General features: G+C 57.5%; 6 protein-coding genes across 6 annotated transcripts; 2 read left to right on the top strand and 4 right to left on the bottom strand.

The window, feature by feature from the left end:
• The first annotated feature begins 240 nt into the window (after positions 1–240).
• On the top strand, positions 241–1,820 carry MYCTH_112442 (uncharacterized protein). Its single transcript, XM_003667138.1, has 5 exons — positions 241–414; positions 473–492; positions 579–629; positions 753–1,391; positions 1,484–1,820. The coding sequence occupies exons 1-5, from the start codon at positions 371–373 to the stop codon at positions 1,600–1,602; spliced, it is 873 nt and encodes a 290-aa protein (XP_003667186.1). The 5' UTR covers positions 241–370; the 3' UTR covers positions 1,603–1,820.
• On the bottom strand, positions 1,815–3,202 carry MYCTH_2145735 (uncharacterized protein; the record flags this gene model as incomplete). Its single annotated transcript, XM_003667137.1, has 4 exons — positions 2,935–3,202; positions 2,676–2,794; positions 2,399–2,612; positions 1,815–2,268 (listed from the first exon to the last, which is right to left on the bottom strand). Exons 3-4 carry the CDS (start codon positions 2,572–2,574, stop codon positions 1,815–1,817), a joined length of 630 nt encoding a protein of 209 aa, XP_003667185.1. The 5' UTR covers positions 2,575–2,612; positions 2,676–2,794; positions 2,935–3,202.
• Positions 3,203–3,827: 625 nt separating this feature from the next.
• Positions 3,828–7,266, top strand: MYCTH_2312743 (uncharacterized protein). The gene is made up of 2 exons (XM_003667136.1): positions 3,828–6,577; positions 6,734–7,266. Exons 1-2 carry the CDS (start codon positions 4,100–4,102, stop codon positions 7,190–7,192), a joined length of 2,937 nt encoding a protein of 978 aa, XP_003667184.1. The 5' UTR covers positions 3,828–4,099; the 3' UTR covers positions 7,193–7,266.
• A 451-nt stretch (positions 7,267–7,717) lies between these two features.
• Positions 7,718–10,294, bottom strand: MYCTH_2312740 (uncharacterized protein). Its single transcript, XM_003667135.1, has 4 exons — positions 9,718–10,294; positions 9,247–9,638; positions 8,745–9,159; positions 7,718–8,629 (listed from the first exon to the last, which is right to left on the bottom strand). The coding sequence occupies exons 1-4, from the start codon at positions 10,109–10,111 to the stop codon at positions 7,863–7,865; spliced, it is 1,968 nt and encodes a 655-aa protein (XP_003667183.1). The 5' UTR covers positions 10,112–10,294; the 3' UTR covers positions 7,718–7,862.
• MYCTH_2136202 (uncharacterized protein) lies at positions 10,187–14,641 on the bottom strand (the record flags this gene model as incomplete). The annotated part of the gene is made up of 8 exons (XM_003667134.1): positions 10,187–10,610; positions 10,677–10,871; positions 12,175–13,167; positions 13,223–13,325; positions 13,375–13,739; positions 13,793–13,892; positions 14,333–14,465; positions 14,565–14,641. The coding sequence occupies 8 exons, from the start codon at positions 14,639–14,641 to the stop codon at positions 10,555–10,557; spliced, it is 2,022 nt and encodes a 673-aa protein (XP_003667182.1). The 3' UTR covers positions 10,187–10,554.
• A 1,788-nt stretch (positions 14,642–16,429) lies between these two features.
• On the bottom strand, positions 16,430–17,744 carry MYCTH_2312733 (uncharacterized protein). The gene is made up of 4 exons (XM_003667133.1): positions 17,641–17,744; positions 17,244–17,524; positions 17,018–17,188; positions 16,430–16,955 (listed from the first exon to the last, which is right to left on the bottom strand). The coding sequence occupies exons 2-4, from the start codon at positions 17,481–17,483 to the stop codon at positions 16,443–16,445; spliced, it is 924 nt and encodes a 307-aa protein (XP_003667181.1). The 5' UTR covers positions 17,484–17,524; positions 17,641–17,744; the 3' UTR covers positions 16,430–16,442.
• Positions 17,745–18,360: the final 616 nt, after the last annotated feature.

Genomic DNA, 18,360 nt, shown 5'->3' with positions numbered 1-18,360 from the left:
AATAAAAGGGAAAATCGAAACACGGGCAAGATTTTCAGTCGCGGCCCCATTGCGGTTAGGCTAGCAGCGGGGCAGCCTGGCGGGGGAGGTCCATGCTGGGATGGCAGGCGGGCGAATCAGCAGCGTAGCAGCTTCTATCCATCGCCTTGTTGGCCCAAGCTCTCTCAGGCTGGCCATCGACGCGCAACTCCGCTTGTGCCTGCAGCTCCAACCTGGGAGTTGCGACACCAAGCCCGCCGCCGACCCTCCAAGATCGATCGACCTGGGAAATTAAATTCAACCACGGACCAGGAACAAGCTCGCACACACCCACACCTCACCACGAATCGAGTCGACAACAATATCTCTTGTGAGGTTCTAGACGGACGTCATGGCAGACAGATATTCCTTCTCTCTCACAACATTCTCGCCCAGGTAAGCCGCCAACAAGGCCAGGCTTTCAGTGTAAACGGTGACGCTGACAAGCCAACAGCGGCAAGCTGGTCCAAATCGGTCGGTCGCCCAACCCCGTGTCAAGGAGCTTGCACCAGCTTGCTACTCGTCGTATAACCAAGGACACTTTTCTGATTCCCGCGCAGAATATGCCCTCAACGCCGTGAACCAAGGCGTAACAGCGCTAGGCATCAAGGGTTCGTGCACACCCCGCTATCCAGGAGTCTCTTAACGTCTCTTCTCTCTCACCTTACCCCCTGAGGACATGCGCCTCAGTACCGACCGGATACTAACATTGTCTTGGCAAATGATGCAAACAGCCACAAACGGCATCGTCCTCGCGACCGAGAAGAAATCGTCCTCCCCGCTCGCCGACGCCTCGTCGCTCTCCAAGATTAGCCTGGTGACGCCCAACATCGGCATGGTCTACAGCGGCATGGGGCCCGACTACCGGGTGCTGGTCGACCGGGCGCGCAAGGTGTCGCACACGGGCTACAAGCGCATCTACAACGAGTACCCGCCGACGCGCATCCTGGTCCAGGACGTCGCCCGCGTCATGCAGGAGGCCACCCAGTCCGGCGGCGTGCGGCCGTACGGCGTGAGCCTGCTGATTGCCGGTTGGGACGAGGGGATCCTGCCGGAGGAGGAGCTCGAGAAGGCGGAGCAGCAGCGGAAGCAAGCGAGTGGTGGTGGTGCCGAGGAGGGAGGGGAGGGCAAGAAGCTGGGGGGCAAGACGGGCGGGATCCTCAAGGGCGGGCCGATGCTGTACCAGGTCGATCCTAGCGGGAGTTACTTCCCGTGGAAGGCGACGGCGATCGGCAAGAGCGCCACGACGGCCAAGACCTTCCTGGAGAAGAGGTACACGGAGGGGCTGGAGCTGGAGGATGCGATACACATCGCGCTGTTGACGCTCAAGGAGACGATCGAGGGGGAGATGAACGGGGACACGATCGAGATCGGTAAGTTTCATTCGCCTGGGCTGCCCGTCGCACATTCCCCGAAAAAAAAAAAAAAAAAAAACAGTCTCGGAATCTGACGCGCTCGTCTCTAGGCATCGTCGGTCCCCCCGCAGACCACCTCCTCGGCGTCGAGGGCGTCGAGGGCGCGGTTGGGCCGCGCTTCCGGAAGCTCACGCCGCAGGAGATCGAGGACTACCTCACGAATCTATGATTTCGGACATGGCGTTGTGCGGGTCGGATTGGGCTGACGGACGGTTGGGACGGGTGACGGGCGGAGCGTTCCGGGGTCCTCTCTCGCTCTCTCTCTCTCTCTCTCTGCAAGCAAGCTTTCATTGTACACTAGACGACAGGAGCACGAAAGGCTATAGAGAGAACAAAACACCCCCCGAGCCAGGGGCAATTTACTGGCATTCCCCCCCGGGGCTACTGCCGTTGCTGCTGCTGCTGCTGCTGTCGCCGCCGCGCAATCAAGAACGAGCTCCTGGGCCCCGCCGCCACGCCAGCCGTTGCTTCCCCCTCGGCGAGGACGGAGGTCAGGTCGACGCTGGTCCAAGTCTCCGCGGCGGACACGCCCGGCAGGCCGAGCTGCCCGTTGGCGTTGTCGCCCAACACGTACACCTCCCCGTCGGCGGTCAGGACGAGCATGTGGGCGTCCCCCACCGCGACGTCGACGACGTCCTTGTCGTCGTCGACCACCACGGGGTTCGGCGCGTCGGAGAGGCCGTCCAGGTAGCCGGAGCGCCCCGCGTGGCCCCAGCAGTAGAGGTCGCCCCCCGCCGTGAGGGCGGCGAGGACGTAGCCGCCGCCGGCGAGCTTGGTCACCGGGCCGGTCGGGAGGTCGTCGAGGTCTGTGACGGGACCGGGTGCGCTGGCCGGGCTGTTGGGGTGGGTTGGGTGAGTTTCCAACCACATGGGTCACGCGGTTAGGTTTTTTTTTTTTTAAAAAAAAAAAAAAAAGGAATGTTGATGAAACCTTGGTTATGCGCTGAAGCATCCTAGGAACTCACCTGTCGTCGGACGGCTCCCTCCCCAGGCACGCTGTGTACCGCTCGTCACCCCAAGTCCAGACTCGGCCTGTCGACGTGAGGGCTGCGAAGCCGGTTTCGTAGGTGACCAGCTGCGTCATGTCACGGAAGCCGGAGAAGGCATGGGACGGCTTATCCTTGGCCAAGAGGCTGCGCATGGAAGGGTATTGATGGAGCGTCTCGACGCCGTCGTGGACTCGCAGGCGACGTCAGTGTCTTAGTTCGTAGAGTTCAAGAGTGGGCACACTACGCTACCTACTACGGCACCGTTGGAGGCTTCAATGAAGCTTTCATAGAGACGTTCGTCGGACGTGCGTAGTCTCTCGTGAGCTTTTGGTAACAGGCCGGCTTCTCGCCATATGCCATCGCCGGTTTTCACTGAACATCCGCGGGGAGAGTCAGCTCTTCAAGCGATTGTGCAACATGACCATGTATATACGGAGTATCATCCCCTTCACTGATCGAAAAGCAGGCACCGAGGTTCTCGTTCCAAGCTGATGCCGCTGTGTCAGACCTACCTCGAGTGTAGGAGAGGAAAGGCCGGATGCCGCCGACATCGTTCCCGTGCAACACACAAGTGAACGATGAAACGTCGTTAGGCTCGTCATCCCGCGGAGCCTCAAACTGCAGTTGGTTCCAGGCGTTGAACCCAGTCGCATACAACACCATCGCCGTAGAATTTCTCGGGATCTTAGCTGGAGAGTTAAAACCAATGCGTGAGGCTCAGGCAGAAAAATGATTGAGAGTCGCTGTGCTGGGTGAAGAGTGTGAGGGTCTAGAGTTGCTGTCGGGTGGTACTATACATCCTGTGAATGTGAATTTGAGTAATGCGTATCAACACTCTGCCTACTCAGCTTTAGTCTCATTGTGGAATCAAGTTTGGTCACAACGTGCTCGAGACAGGCAAGTGGGTCTCGATTACTGCCTGCGATACGGAGTAACTATAGTGTACTAATAATGTACGGATTACTTGTAAGTATACGCTTCTTTTTAAGTACGGATTAGTTCCTAGTGTATGAGGCGGTACTCCATACAGAGAGTGTCTAGTGTAGTCAGGTCTTTGTGGTCCTACGCTAGATCGATTGGCATCTCAGAGCAGGTAACTATCTGATAAAGGAAATACTCCGTACTCCGTACGAGGCTACCAAAAAGCAGACGGTCTCGGATGTCGCGGGCAGGGAATGGAAAGCGCAAAATGACAGGGCGCGGAAGGAACAAACGGATGCGAGGCTGGGATCCTTGTTCAATGTCGGAAGGAGTGGGTACTTGGAAAGAGTTGATTGGCTATGATACCCCGGAGCAACGCTTTTGTTCAACAACCGTTGTCTGTTCACCTGGACAACACACCAAGTGGGTCGCTGCATTGACGAGGTGGATGAGGCGGGCAAGGAGTTGTTCGTTGTTCGTTGTTCGTTCTCATCCTCTGCGGTCGATACATGTAATGCGATTTGCCAGTTTCCCAATTTCATGGAAAGAGTATGAGATCGTAGAGCGTTCTGGCGCGCGGACTCTGAGGTTATTCGACGTCGCGGCATTGAGGCAACATGATTAATCGGTTTGCCTGAGAGTCTTTCCTTTCTCGGATTCACCGCAACTCAGGCCACACACGCACCACACTCACCACACTCACCTCACCTTCTCACCCAGGGGGTCCCCTCACCACAACTGCCCGCCCGTCGGGAGATGAACAATCTAGACGACGACACGCCCGGTTCGGGCGATGACTGGGAAATCACCCTTTCGCCTTCCATCTCCTCACTTTCCTCTTTTGCGCCAGAAGACTATTCGTTTCCGCTACAACAGCACCTGCAGCTCGCAGCGCAGCGGCCAGAGGCGAGCCTTACCCGAAGTCCATCACCACTGCGGCCCTCGCCTCCACAACAGCCACAACGAGAACAACAGCAGCAACAACCGCAACAACCGCAGCAACAACAATCGCGGCAACAACAACAACAACAACAACAAGAACAGGAACAACAACAGTCACAATCACAACACCATGACTACCAATCTCGGGGGGATCAGTCCCAATTTCAAATTCACGATCATTCCCGCCAAAAGCAGCGTACCCCGCCTCTTAAGGGCCCAATCCATCAACCTCGCACCACCACCACACAAGCGCAGGTCTCTATCCCTGTCCCTAACCTGCACACCCCACCACCCACCTCCCCGCGCCGCAAACCAGGCGGTCTGCTCTTCAACCGCTCGTCATTATCATCCCCATCCGCAGCCGCCATGAGCGCCGGTGCCGGTACCAGTGCCGGTGCCGGTGCGTCACGCACCGCCATCACCTCCCCCACGCACCCCGGCAGTAATAGCAGCAACAGCAACAACAACAACAACAGCAGCATCAGCAGCAGCAGCAGCAGCAGTAACAGTCGCAGCCACAGCCGCAGCAGCAGCCGCGCCGACAGCGCCCTCAGCCAGCGCAGTGGCGCCAGCCTGCGCCTCCTCACCGGCCGGGGCACGGGTACCAGTGTCGGCTTGGGTGCAGGCTTGCCCGTGTCCCCTCTTCATTCTTCCGCTTCGGGGCTGCTGCATCGCCGCGGCGGCAGCGGTATGGGGCAGAAGTCAGCCTCCGGATCCGGGTCCGGGTTCTCGCCCTTACGGCCCCGACCTCCCGCCGCAGTGGGCGATCGGGAAGGGGAGGAAGCATGGAAAAGGGAGGAGGAAAGGGAAAGTGAAAGGGGGAAAGGAGAGGAGGGAGCAAGCCCGAGTCGCAGCTTCGATTCCGGGTTAAGTCAGGGGTGGAGCGATCTGGGCGGTGGTGAGGTCGAAGAGGTGGCCGACGTGGAAGGGGAGGGGGATGATCAGGATCAGGACGGGGCCAGCAGCAGCCAAAGGCACAGCTGGGATAGCGTCGCAACTTTGAGGGGGGAAGGCCCCCGAGTCCGGTTCTACGTGCACGACAAAGACAGCGACACGGATGATGAGGGCGACGGGTCGAATACTACCCGTGTTGGAGAGGGCTCCGACGGGTATAAGGACGGCCAAGAGTATGGCGCTTTCCAGGAACGAAAGGGTCTTCGGGAGGTCCGGCCCCAAACCGACTACGCCGACTCCTTGAAGTACGCAAGGTCCACGGAAAAAGAATATGGAAACTTTCGTGGGTCTGCTCACGAGACAACAACGGACACGCAAAGCAAACACGAAGATCGCCGCGGAAACGAGCGCCCTTGCGATGAGAATGCTCGCCGTGAGGATGGACAGCAGGCCCGGGGGACGGATACCACGGGTCTCAGGAAAGAGATGGATAATGAGGACGACGGCCGAGTTGACGATGCGAAGCTTCACGAACAACGAAGATGGAGTGAAGCTCGGGATGTGAATCAGGACATGGTAGAGAGGACCCAGGAGACCGAAGAGGACACTCTTCCGCCGGGCAGAGTCATGCTTATGGAGCGGCTATGCGATATAGTACAGAAGCTTTCCTCGGTCAGAGTGGGCGGCGGCATGGAGGACGACGTCCTTGACGTCCTGAATGGCAAGGTGGACGAGATGGAGGAACTCTTGGCGCTGGCGGAGGAGACGGCCGAAGCCGAAGCCACGGCGGAAATTGAGGCGCTGGCCAGAGCCGGGCTCCGAGCAGAAGCGGAAGCCGAAGAGGATGCGGCAGTCAGAGAGGAAGCGAGAGTCGAAGAGGAAGGGGAAGCCAAAGAGGAAGGGGAAGCCAAAGAGGGAGGGGAAGTCAAGGAAGAAGCGGAAGCGAAGGAGGAAGCGAAAGCCAAGGAGGAAAGGGATGTTACCCCCGACGCCGGAACACCCAGGCAAAAGGATGAGGTGAAGACGCAAGGGGAGGGCGAAGGGCCCAAGGAACAGGCGCAGGCCGGTTCTGGAGACGACAACATCAAGGCTAGCAGCACGCCGTCTGCCACGCTCCCGGTACCATCGCTCCGGATCGGGGACCAGGATATCCGTGACCTGACGAGCCCTCTCCCGTGGCTCAGCTCCACCTTGAAATACTACTCGGAACTGTCGATATCGCCGATATACTCGCCGCCCGAGCTCGCGGCGGCCACCAACGAGGCCCTTGAGGCGGCCAAGCAGGCGGCCCAAGCCCAAGCTGAGATGGCCGAGCGGGTGGCGCACGAGGCAGAAAGGCTGAACCGCGAGCTGGCCAAGGTCGTCAAGAGGCTTCAGGCCCGAAAGGAAGAGTCCGACGTAAGTGTGCGCCTTTTCTTTCACCTTTATCTCGCTCGACCTTTCCAAAGACTCCCCGGTCCTTCCTTCTTTTTCTTTCCTCCCCCTTTTTTCTTTTCTTTCTTTTTTTTTTTTTTTTTTTCGCTTGGGGCTCCGCTAACAAGCAAGCCGGCACAGCACCTTCACGCCTTGCTCGTCGAGCGCGCCGAGGCGGCCGCGGCGCGCATCCTGGACCTCGAGAAGGAGGTCTCCGACCTGGAAGACGACATCCTGGCGAACGAGTCGGAGCTGCGGCACCTGCGGCTCAAGATCCGGGCGGTCGAGACGATGTGCTACGAGGTGGCGCGGCCGGACGCGGTCGACCCGGAGCTGGTGCGCTGCATCGAGAACTGGAAGGCCGACTGGGTCCTGGTGCGCGACCGCATGCTGGAGCGCAAGAAGGGCCGCCGCGAGCGCCGCGCCCGCCTCCACCGCCCCGGCTGCGTCATCGGCTCGCTCGAGGAGCGCGAGAACGACATGATGATGACGACCACGACGGCCACGACGACCATCACTAGCCTCGGCGCGCTCTCCATGTCGGCGTCGTTGCTTGGGCTGGGCGGTCTGAAGAGCCCCAGGAAGGGGGTAAGGTCATAAGAAACCGGGAACGAATGAACGAATATGACGCAGTCTGGAGAGTGGCTGGCTTCTGGCATGTAAGCAAGAAGGAGGGGGGGGGGGGGCGGGATTTATATTTTGTGGTTTGGAAAGGGGGAGGCGTTGTGCATCATTTTTTCTTCTTTCTTCTGGAGAGGGATGGCGATCGCATGACGACTCTCGCTTGATGGATGATACCCAGTTTACGACTGGCATGGTCATTGCATGACTGCGTGGCTTTTTCACATGCAGTCTGGCAGAGTCAACGAGGAGTTACGGAATGTCTTAACGAAACACGGGTAGGCTCATGGCACGCGAAGATCAGGGTTGATCATTGGTGGTATGGACCTGGTGAAGGGAGTTATTTCTTGGGGGACTGACTGTTAAAAGCGAGAAGGAATGGAGGGAAGGAAAGGAAAGAAACTGTAGATATAGCCAAAATATATGTATATTGTTGAAGCACCAAAAACGGCCGATCGGGCAAGGCCCAGCGCTTCGCCTGGTATCACGATATCAAACCATACAGGTCATTCAAGAGCCTAGTCGTTCATGTGCACATATATCACGTCGTCCAACCCATCCACTCAAGATCTTTTTTTTCTCTCCCATTTAATCCATTTCACTACATGCATGCAAATGCAAGCCTCGAAATGAAAAAAAAAAAATCAGATCAGACCTGGGCGACACCCGGGGGTTCGGTCACCTTCTCCCTCAAGGAGGCGCCCTTCTCCTTGGTGAAGCCGGCAGTAGGATCAGCAACACCACGGACGGATTCCTCGTGGGGCGGGGCGGGCTTGTCGACGGCCGACTGGCGGAGGAGGTAGCGGCGGCAGAAGTAGACGGCCTGGCGGGCGCCATGGGCGGCGCGGCGGCGGAGGGGCACGTCGAAGACGCCGTCGAGCTCCTCGAGGGTCTTCTCCTTGGTCTCGGGGACGAAGAAGAGGACGAGGAAGAAGCCGACGATGTTCCAGCCGGCGTACCAGCTGAAGCCGCCCTGCGGGGTGAAGGCGACCAGCATCCGGGGCCAGGTGAGGGCCAGGATGAAGTTGAAGAGCCAGGTGGTGGCGGTGGCGAGGGACATGCCGATGGGGCGGATGTAGAGCGGGTAGGCCTCGGCCGAGTAGGTGAAGGGGACGGGGCCCTCGCCGGGGGAGTAGACCATGCCGAAGAGGTAGATGCCCAGGGCGATGCAGGCGATGTGGGCGCTGCTGCTCTCGGGGATCCAGAAGGAGTAGCCGGTGAAGAACATGAAGAAGGCCATGAGCGGGAAGGTGGTCAGGAGGAGGTTGCGGCGGCCAAAGGTGTCGATGGTGTAGAAGGCCGGGATGGCGAAGAGCCAGTTGATGACGCCGAAGCCGAGCGAGGCGGCGAGGGCCGAGACGTTGCTGTAGCCGGCCTGGACAAAGATTTCGGACGAGAAGTAGGCAATGACATTGACTGTTTATTTGTTCGTTTTAATTTAGTGAGTATTTCTTACTTCCCATTTTTTTTTTTTTTTTGTTTTCTTTGTTTGGAATACAAAAAGGGAGGGGGAGACAAGATTGGGACGTACCACCGCAGAACTGCTGCATAAACATGACAATCTCGCTGGCCACCATGGCGTTGCGGTTGCGGCGGATGGTGAAGAGCTCCTTGACGCGGTTGCCGGTGCCGATGGACATTGCCTGCTTCTCGGTCTGGAGCAGGGTGTAGGTGTAGAAGAGGTCGCGGGCGGCCTGGACCTTCTCGAAGCGCAGCTGGCAGACCGAGTCGAAGGCGTCACCGTGGCGGTTCTTGCTGAGGTACCAGCGCGGCGATTCCGGGCACTTGAAGGCGAGCAGGCAGACGACGACGGCGGGGAGCAAGGCGGAGCCCATCATGAGGCGCCAGTTGAGACCGAGCTCGATGCCGCTGTCGGGGACGAAGTAAAAGGCCAGGTCGGCGACGTAGCCGATCATGATGCCGAAGGCTGTCCACATTTGCCATTGCTAAGGAAGAGAGAGACGGTCAGCCTACCGGGGACTCTGGGGTGTTTTTGTTTTGGGGGGGAAGGGGGGGGGATTTTGGGACCTTACCATGACCAGAGCGCCTCGGAGCTTTGGGGGGGAGCATTCGGCGGCGAAGACGGGCGTGGTCGCGGACTTGGGGCCGATGCCGAAGCCGAGAAAGAAGCGGGCGATGAACATGTGCCACCAGGTGTTTGTGAAGGCCTGCCAGAAGCAAGCCAGGGCGGAGATGAGGCACGAGATGAAGATGGTGCCGCGGCGGCCAAAGGCCCTGTTCATGGGGTCGGTGATCCAGCAGCCGATGACGGCGCAGCACAGGTAGGGGGCGCCGTTGACGAGGCCTACAAGCCAGGTATCGCGCTCCCTGTTGGTGCCGATGCCGAACACCTGCTTGTAGAAGATCTGGGCGCCATTGACAACCGTCTCGTCCATACCCTGGACGGCGGCACAGAGGGAGCAGACTGAAGAGCGCGCGTGTGAGCCGAGTGGTGGTCGCAACAACAACAACAACAAAAAAAAAAAAAAAAAAGGGCGACTTACTGGCGACGACCCAGTAGAGCATGCTGGGGTTGGACCACTTATGGGTCGTCTCTCTCTGGAGGACCTCCCTCTCACGGGCCGTGAGCTCCGGAATCTGGTCGTACGGGGCGTGGTCTCCGGCAATGATGGCGCCCAGGCGGAAGGCTCGCACGTCTTCTTCGCTCGTCAGGCCGGCCAACCTGGCATAGTCCTCGCCCATGGCCGCGAGTTGCTCGGCGGTCAGGCCGGCCAGGGGGTTCGCCAGCTTCTTGGAGACCTCAAGGCGCTCGTTGGCGGCACCGCCCGCCGCCTGCTTGTGTTCGAGGCCGGCGGCGCGGGGCATTTCGCTGAGCTCGACCTCGGTCTGCGAGGGGGATGAGCTGAGACGGTCGTTCTTCTTCTCTGCTGCTGTCATGGTGGGCGAAAGGTCTGGGAGACCTCGCTGTTTAGACTCCTGGCGGCTTCGGTGAGGGGAGAACTCGGCGTGGGTGGGGGTGCCGGAGTGATACTGCACATGCAGCAATTACACAAAAAACAAAGGAAATCAGAAGATGTCGGGGAGGAAGCCGAGCCGCGCCGAGCGAGCAGGCCAGAGTGCGTGTGTGAGAGTCTGTACGTATACCGTACAGCACAGTACCGACCGAGTGTGGTCGAGGATGGAGAAGTATATATATGGGGGAGTATGGGGGAGTATGGGGATGTATGGGGAAGTATGGGGAAGTATGGGGAATGGAAGGAGGAAGAAATCACTGGGTTTAAAAAGTCTCGGGCTGCTGCAGGGTCAGGGTCCTCCACCTTCACCCATACATCCTATACACAGGCATAATATACCAACAGCCCATGTACAATTACTCTGACCTATCCGGTCTGGAGAAACCCGGCAAGGCTGCGAGATGGGTTTGTTTGCCGCTGAACTGCAAACCGACCGATCAGCCGCGTCGCCCAAGTACTGTGTGTACCGGATTATACTGCGTACACACCAACGACTTGAGACTTCATGCCGAGGGAGCCGGTCCCCCCATCTGCGCAGTTCTTCCCGAGACGGCAACTATCGACGTCATAACCGGTCGTGACTGTGACTTGGACCAGAGGTCGACCCAGTTGTTGGTCCTGGTTGGTTAGGACCGACCAAGCTGAGCGTTGCTTGGTTCCCGCGCGATCCAGGAACGTCGCATCTTTGCCCATTGGCAATGCAGTCAGCGGTCCCCAGTCCCCCAGTCTCCAGGAATCTCACCAATTGCCCGGCGAATCCGTACACAGTCCTTGTGGCACAGGAAGCAGTGGATACCACACACTGGCAACGAGTGGATCTCCAACTTGCTCGGAGAGCTGAGAGATAATTAATTCCTCATCCGCACTGCATATTTTCCCTCAGCAGGATTCGATCGGCGCGGTTTTTTGTGCGGGCAGATGACCCGCGCATGCCCGCGTTGTGGATGACGTCGGTCGCTGCTGCTTGGCGGTTGGCCAAGGCCATCGGGAATTTCAAGCTTTGGTCCGAGATCCGAATGCCGGATTGCCGTGCGGGGAGTGGGGTAGTGTTATCTCCAGGACCCCCCTGATTTTTCTTTCCCCATTCCCCCGCAGCACTGCAGAATCTTTGGAGACGACTCGGATACGGGGTATGGATGTAGGTGCGTATGTGCTGTAAACATACGAGGCAAATCGCCCATTTTTGGGAGTCCTCGTACGGGGTATCCTACCAGCCTACCTGTTCACGTCCGCTTGGTAACTTGCAGTCTTGTCCAGGAGGCTCATGGCACAGACTCGTCGGCAAGAAACCTGTAAACGGTAACTTTGGGGCAGAAAACAGGCCGTGTCACCACCAATGCATCCAACTGGCAATCCCCACAAGCTGTCATGATTTTGGTGGGGTTCAGCGGGGTTCTGGGGTATTTGGCTCGCCGCTCTACGGAATATTTCGTACACTCATCGAGCTTTTGAAGCCAGAGAAGGACCGAATGAAGAGAATGGGCCCAGGCCGAACCGTTGGGGACGTCGTGACAAAAAGATTTTTTCATTCTTAATCCCAGGTTACCCAGACAATCATGAATATCCACCCGCTGCCAAAGTGTTCCGAGGACAACAAGGGGGCCTAATGCCCCCACCTATGGATGGTGTGACATATCGCATAAGTCTTGACAGGTTACTGACTAGTAACCCCCCCCCCTCCCCCCCCCCCCCCCCCGCCGACAGCTTTTCCACCGTAGCTTGCGCGATGGCTCTCCATCACCCATCACATTGCCGGGGTCTTCCTCGCGGAACTACCTCCTCTGTGCTCCGCAAACCCAGCATCCGACGTCTACCGTCTCTCCCTCGCCCTTTCCCTCCTAACCCTCTCCCTATCCCTATCCCTTTCCCTAACTCTTTCTTTCGTCTCCCGCCCGCGTTCCCTCAGCAGCGATCTGTCCGCTTTCTTGCGATCTCTCTCTCGTAGATCCCTCTCCCTCCCCGTCTCTCTGACTCGACCCCGTTCACGGTCCATTTCCCTGATTTCGCGACCGTCCCTTGTTCTCATTCCTCCCCTATCCCTCTCCCGCTCGTCGGACGACGACCATGACGACGACGACGACAGCCGCCGCCGCGGCAGGTTCGACCACGTGTGACTCCTTTCGGGGCCGCCTTTTCCTCCTCCGGCCACGACATCACCACTACCGTCACTGAACCCCGAAATAGAGTTCCTCTGAGTATGGTGCCTGTAGTCACTGCTGTTACGGTCGGCTGGCAGCGGCGGACTACTTCGCCTCCTCGAGCTAAGCGGGGGACGTGATGAGGAGGATGAAAGAGCCGTGGCTGCGAGGGAGGGAGGGAAAGGGAGGGGTACGTCACGGGGAGCCGCGCCACTGCTTCCGTATGTGCGGAGGTGGCCAGCACCGTCACGATAACCCCGGTCACCTCTGTCGCTGTCGCGGTCGGCGGTCCGTCTGCGATGATGGTAGTGGTGATGCTCGTCGCTGTCGTCGCCTGTCTGGGAACATGGTGGAGAGGGTATGTCGGAGGGGCGATAGCGAGTGCGGGGACTAACGGGACCGGAGACGGACGCGCGTCGTCCGCTGTCGCTGTTGGGGTTTGGGGGGTTGGCTGAGGAAGGTGTTTTCCTAGACGGGAATTGTTGTATTGCTTCGAAGTGGGCTCTGAGAGCATCCTTGACCGCTACACGAGATTCTCGGTCGGGCCGCTCCGGTAGCAGGTGGCGAGATATCTGCTTAGGCAGTCTCTCCGGCTTGCCGTCGAGCAAGCTGTCGGCGTTGATGGGGAGCGCGGCGACGACCTTGCCCAATCGTTGCGCCTCCTCGGCGGGATAGGCTCGCGTAACGATCGTCATCCATCGCGTCCACCCCGTGAGTGTCAGGCCTGGTACCGTCGGCCGGGCCTTGGGCTCTGCAGGTACGAGGTAGTATTCACATGCCAGTTGCTGGTACAGTTCTGCCAGCCTGACTGGCGGCACGTCACGGCGGTTGCGGAAGATCTCTTCTCAACTATCAGCATTCTGGCGTTTCAAGCCATTTTGGATAGGCGAGCAAACCTGCAAAGGGAAATACCTCCACATCGAGCTTGTGGTGCGAGTAGAAGGCCGCCATTTTCTCTGGTGTCACGACGAGCGAGTTTTGGGGCATGTACTCCGCCATCTACAACTATCGTGAGTCCCGCTCTCGTTCCGCTGCCGGTAATGCTTACCAGGTAGTTGCAGATCCCTCTGATAACCTGCTCCCACCTCTTAGTTGGAACGCTGTTCTGGTCAAACAGTATGCCCCACTTGCGGTCGATAGCACTCAACTCCTTTGGCGACCCTTGCGTAGGGCCAACCGGATGTGGCGCCTGTGTCGGTGAAGGGTTGGTGCATTGCACACCGGGGTGTGGCCGAGCGCACGCGGCCACGTCCGGTCCCAACCGAGGAGCAGAATTGTGTTGGGCGGGTGCAGGAAGGGTCGTCAATTGAGGTCTAGCAGCTGACGTGTTTGGAACTGCCTGTCGAATGGACTGCTGGGCCGAGTCTCTGCCGGTGCTTGCCCCGGGCGATGAGGGACTTGATATCTGCCCTACTATGAAACATGTCAGAAGTGTAGTGTATATCAAGAAGACAGGGGCGTCGTACACTCCTCCTTGATGATCTTCCTGATCTCAGTAAGGACATCCAGGGACGGTCCCTGCCCTGGTGTCTGGGGAGGTTTGGACACCTCGGACTCTTCCTGATGCTGCACATTTGTAGTCTCAGATTCCCTTGATTTTCCGACGTTGGGCGTAGGCTTTTCAACTCCATGCTCCCTGCCTTCGTCCGAGTCACTAAGTGACTCGTTTTCAGAGTAGCTTCCATTTGTCCAATCGCTGTTGTCCATATCCTGGACCGTTGTATGATAGGGAGATGGTGGGTTACGGAAGGCTCCTAAGTTCGCTGAGAAAGGAGCGGAAGGAGGTGGTGGAGGAGGAGGTGGGCAAGAGCCCTTCCAAGGGGCCCGCTCAAGTGCTGGCGAAGTCATCTTGTGTGTTCCAACACGGAAGCTGCGAATAACCTCGTCCGTTCTTGAGCATAGGGCCGACCTAGCATAGCCAGAGCACGGAAGGAAGGGGAGAGGAAGAGAGAGCCACCACCGAGCTGCAAGTTGTCGATTCCAGCCCTGATATACTACCTGGGTACCTTCCTCCTCCTCGTGCGCGTGCTTTCTTCATCCGACAGTCCCGACCCCATCTCGGGCAACGAGACACTAGCTAGGTGCACCACGCCAAACATCAGCGCGTCCGCCTCGCGTTTCCCGATCGGGCTCTGATCACTTCGAGTGAAGACATCCCAATACAAAGAGGCGGATAACAGAGTGACTCCTCCACACGCACCCACTGCCCATGTCCTTTCCATGTTTCCGGAGTCTCACACAGCGCCCGACCCATGGAATCGAGCCGCAGCCGCATAAATTCCGAGGTACGGCGCCATGCGGTACGCGGCAAACATTCCAGCGTCTGCTCACGGGTCTCTTTTGGACTCGAGCTAGAGTGAGGGAGGGCATCCGAAACCGCCATCAGTTGCGACTGCTTCAAAGTGTCCCGAGTCACCGAGGTGGAAGTGGCACACCCTTCTGTTCTGTTCCGGGGCTTGGAAAAGCAACACACTATAGATGAGCACTGCAGCCGGGCAGCGGGCGAAACGCGCCCAACACGGGCCAAACGCCCAGTCAACGAAGCATCGCCCAGCCGCAAACGAATAATGAAACGCGACCACGGTCGATTTCTACTCGTCCCACCCTCCCGGGATTACGTGCATTCCATCGTCAACTCTGCTGGGACATCCCCAAACCCCTTTTGATCCGAACTCCCCGAGGGACACGAGATCTGATCCGCAGCCCTCAAACGTGCGCATACACCGCCACCTCTGAGGGGTTTAACAGTGACGGTTGACAAAGGTTGAAATCACACTTGGGTCCAACGGCTATTTGACATGAAGCTCAAGCTGCGTCGCCCGATTCAGGCCAAACATCCCCTGGGGATGCGAGGTTAAGGTCGGACCCACCCTCACCGAAGCTGTGCAATCAGCACCGCCGCTGACGTCTCAGACTCGATTCACGATGATCACCACCTACCGGCAGTTACCTCTCCTCCTTGCCGGATCCGACATGGTACGCGAATTCCCAAATGTATCAGGCGAGGCAAGGCAAGATAAGGCAGCAAAAGCACGTAACCACCTCGCTACACAGGATATATGCAGAGCGACGCCTCACCCACCGCGCCTTCTCGCCCACCTTCCTAGCCAGACTCGCTTCCTCCCAACCATTATCGGCCGCTAGCTTCCACGCCTAACCCGGACAGACATCTCACAGAATTAGCATCCGGCACCCTACCCGCCTCGTGAACGCGAATCCTTCCGATTCGTTCTTTCGTGATTCACACGCCTCTTACGCCCGTAGGAGCCTCTCCGAGAAGGAGGAGGTCTGACATCGACTCTAGTAGCTATCTACCTGACTACACTAGTTAACTTGTGCGCGTAACCCCCCCCCCCCAAACCTCTCCCTTTGTCGCTCGCTTATATTTTGGTGCTGTAGACCCAAGCAAGCTCGGAGTACGGAAAGTTCGGTGGGCGAGGCTGTATATACTACTTAATACTTGGGTTGTGCCACAACAGCTCCAATATTTCATCACGACGTAACAAAGCCCGGGCAAAAGCCCAACCGTTCCACATTGGGTGACCGGACCGGCTATGGAAGCACTTGGCGGCAGCCCGTGTGAAGCTCAATCCCATAGCAATGAGATAAGAATCAGCGTCTTTTACCATTCCGCGCTATTTGACCTTCCAGTCTCCAGGCATTCCGGACAAGGTCATCAAGTCGAAGCCGGTGCCGTTCCTTCCCCATCTACCCTCCATCACTACGCGACGTCAACTAGGCCCTTGTTGTACGGCATTAAGGCAATTCCGCCACTCTTCCACTGCCCCGGCATCCGGCCGCGTGGAAGGGAACATACGTAAGCCGAATAAAGATGAAAAGTGACGGGGGAGCAAAATAACGGAAATAACAAGCCCATGTGGCCATTGCGTGTATTCGCTCATTATATGGTCCAGGCGCCTTACAATCAGCAATCTAGTTGGGGGATATGTGCCGTGATATGAAGAATCAACCGTTAGCGGTTGATCCTGATGATATCCTCATCTGAGTCCAAGTCGAGACCGTCGTCGTCATTGTCAGCCACCATCGGCATGTCCCCTTTGAGGTAACTGGGCAGCTGGGGCGCGTGCTTGCGAGTGGGCTTTTGAGGGTTTAGTACTAGCTTAGGTACGCCCCGCTCTGAAGTGCATCACTTACCACCTTTGCCCAGTCACTCTTGCTCTGCTTAGTGACTTGGGATGGGCGATAAATCGATCGGGTGCGGCGAGTGGTGTCCGAAGCGACCGTGGGAACCTTGACCATGCGGGCATACTCTCCATTCGGACCCCAGGCATTGTACGGGATGGTTTGGCCCTGGCCTTCACGTACCAAGGTGCTCATGGAACTGTTTCCGACCGAAGCGCTGTCACCCGTTACGGTCGAATAACGCACTGAGCCGGTGGGGACCTCATTCATGTCGTCGGGGATAAGCCAGTGCGGTGCCTTAGACGGCGAGTGTCTGAGGCGCGGGGGAATCAATGCACCCAAACGGTCGCTGCCAGAGACTGTGGCCGTTTCGCTGGTGTCATGAGCCGCCGAGGAACGCTGTTCGGAGGAAGGGCGTGCCGACATCATATCAGAGCCGTCGTCGTCGATTCCAGCATTAAAGTCGGCGTCAAACGCAGAGGAGGGCTGGAGATCGGTTGTAAGAGAGAAACGTCGTAAATGCAAAATTGTGAAGCAAAGTGGCCTACCTCCTCGTCACTGAACGTCGCGTAGTCGCTCGTGGAGAACTCATCATCAATCCAGCGAGATGCCCGAGTCGGAACGGGGTTCGTCTCTTCCGCCGACAACTGGCCTCCGGGAGGGGGCAATGCCTCGCCATTTTCGGTTCTAATCTGCCAATCGACACAGTCGACACACCACTGCATATTGGGTAAGAAACGCAACTCATTCCGAGTTTAACCTTGAGGAACTCACGTAGACGCCCTTGCGAACCGTGCTCTTGCTGAACAGCCGCTTCTCCCTCCAGCGGCCGCAAGGACCCCGACATTTTTCTTCAAGGACCGGCTTGCTAGAATGCTCCATGCAGCGAATGCCGGTCTTGGATGGAGTCGAGCTTCCCTTCTGGGCGTTGCGGTCATATTTGCTCAATTGGTTCTTCGAGAAGGAGGCTCGAGGCTTCCATTCTCCCTGTTCGCAACGAAGTTGTCCGGTCATGGTTGCGGCTTAGTCTTGTTGAATCGCTGAAAGCTGACCCGCTAGGTAGAAGCGAGGATAAATTTCAGCCTCTTTCCGTATTTTCTGCGAGACAAGGGAAGAACAGAAGATAGATGGTAAGAAAGGCAGCCAGAAACTCGAGGCTTTTAGAACTGACCTTTACCTGAGTTTTGGCAGGCTGCCAAAGAACTTCACAGTCGTTGTTGGCAATATGCCACTGGCCGATGGAAGAAAGAGGTGCAAAGGTGCTCTGGTCCTGACGCGCGGTTAACGACAGCGGAACACCGGTGAAAGACTAGAGCAGAACGGACTACTAAACTCTCAAGTTTGCTGTAAGAAAATGTTACCAAGGAAGGAAGAAAGAATGCTGAAGGCAAGATCTCTTGGGAAGAACTGTAACGGTTGAGGAACTGTCAACAACAACAGCCCGCGAACCAGTCGAGAATTTATTAGCAGGTGCCAGAAGCGCTAACTCAACCCAGTGTGGCTGATATCTCGGTAACTGGAAGTGATCCTTCTAGTACCCTTACGTTAGTAACTGGCGTTAGTAACATAGGAAACACTTTTGTGGATATAGCTGAAAACTTCAGCCCAGAAATGCGAGCGGACAGGAAGAACTTTGTTTTGATCCTTACCGTAGGGGGTTATGAGCGATGTGTATGTTGGGAGCGCCCGCTAGAGATTGATCTACCTCAGTTGATCCTAGTTTAGCCCTCCAAATTCAACAAGGACGGGAGGTTCGAATGCGTAAGCGCATGAAAAATTTAGGCCCCAAAGCGGTATTGCAGGTCGGTTGGAAGGTGCAACTGGGGTTTACGGCAGTGGCCAGGAATTGTCCCTTCTTAATTTGAGCAATAATCCGTACAATAATTCGGCA

This window comes from Thermothelomyces thermophilus, chromosome 7 (assembly GCF_000226095.1).
Source record: "Thermothelomyces thermophilus ATCC 42464 chromosome 7, complete sequence".
NCBI lineage: Eukaryota > Fungi > Ascomycota > Sordariomycetes > Sordariales > Chaetomiaceae > Thermothelomyces > Thermothelomyces thermophilus.
Note: the sequence above shows the minus strand (reverse complement) of the source record. Positions and strands in the feature narration are given on the sequence as shown.

Excerpts from the sequence above, each read along its gene's own strand:
- MYCTH_2312743 (XM_003667136.1), top strand. The coding sequence starts at position 4,100 with ATGAACAATCTAGACGACGACACGCCCGGTTCGGGCGATGACTGGGAA. Across the intron at positions 6,578-6,733 it reads CCCGAAAGGAAGAGTCCGAC|CACCTTCACGCCTTGCTCGT; the intron begins GTAAGTGTGCGC and ends AAGCCGGCACAG.
- MYCTH_112442 (XM_003667138.1), top strand. The coding sequence starts at position 371 with ATGGCAGACAGATATTCCTTCTCTCTCACAACATTCTCGCCCAG. Across the intron at positions 493-578 it reads CGGCAAGCTGGTCCAAATCG|AATATGCCCTCAACGCCGTG; the intron begins GTCGGTCGCCCA and ends ATTCCCGCGCAG. Across the intron at positions 1,392-1,483 it reads CGGGGACACGATCGAGATCG|GCATCGTCGGTCCCCCCGCA; the intron begins GTAAGTTTCATT and ends GCTCGTCTCTAG.
- MYCTH_2312740 (XM_003667135.1), bottom strand. The coding sequence starts at position 10,111 with ATGACAGCAGCAGAGAAGAAGAACGACCGTCTCAGCTCATCCCCCTCG. Across the intron at positions 9,639-9,717 it reads GCTCTACTGGGTCGTCGCCA|TCTGCTCCCTCTGTGCCGCC; the intron begins GTAAGTCGCCCT and ends CGCGCTCTTCAG. Across the intron at positions 8,630-8,744 it reads TATGCAGCAGTTCTGCGGTG|TCAATGTCATTGCCTACTTC; the intron begins GTACGTCCCAAT and ends ACAAATAAACAG.
- MYCTH_2312733 (XM_003667133.1), bottom strand. The coding sequence starts at position 17,483 with ATGACCGGACAACTTCGTTGCGAACAGGGAGAATGGAAGCCTCGAGCC. Across the intron at positions 17,189-17,243 it reads CGGTTCGCAAGGGCGTCTAC|TGGTGTGTCGACTGTGTCGA; the intron begins GTGAGTTCCTCA and ends CCCAATATGCAG. Across the intron at positions 16,956-17,017 it reads CGACGTTCAGTGACGAGGAG|CCCTCCTCTGCGTTTGACGC; the intron begins GTAGGCCACTTT and ends ACCGATCTCCAG.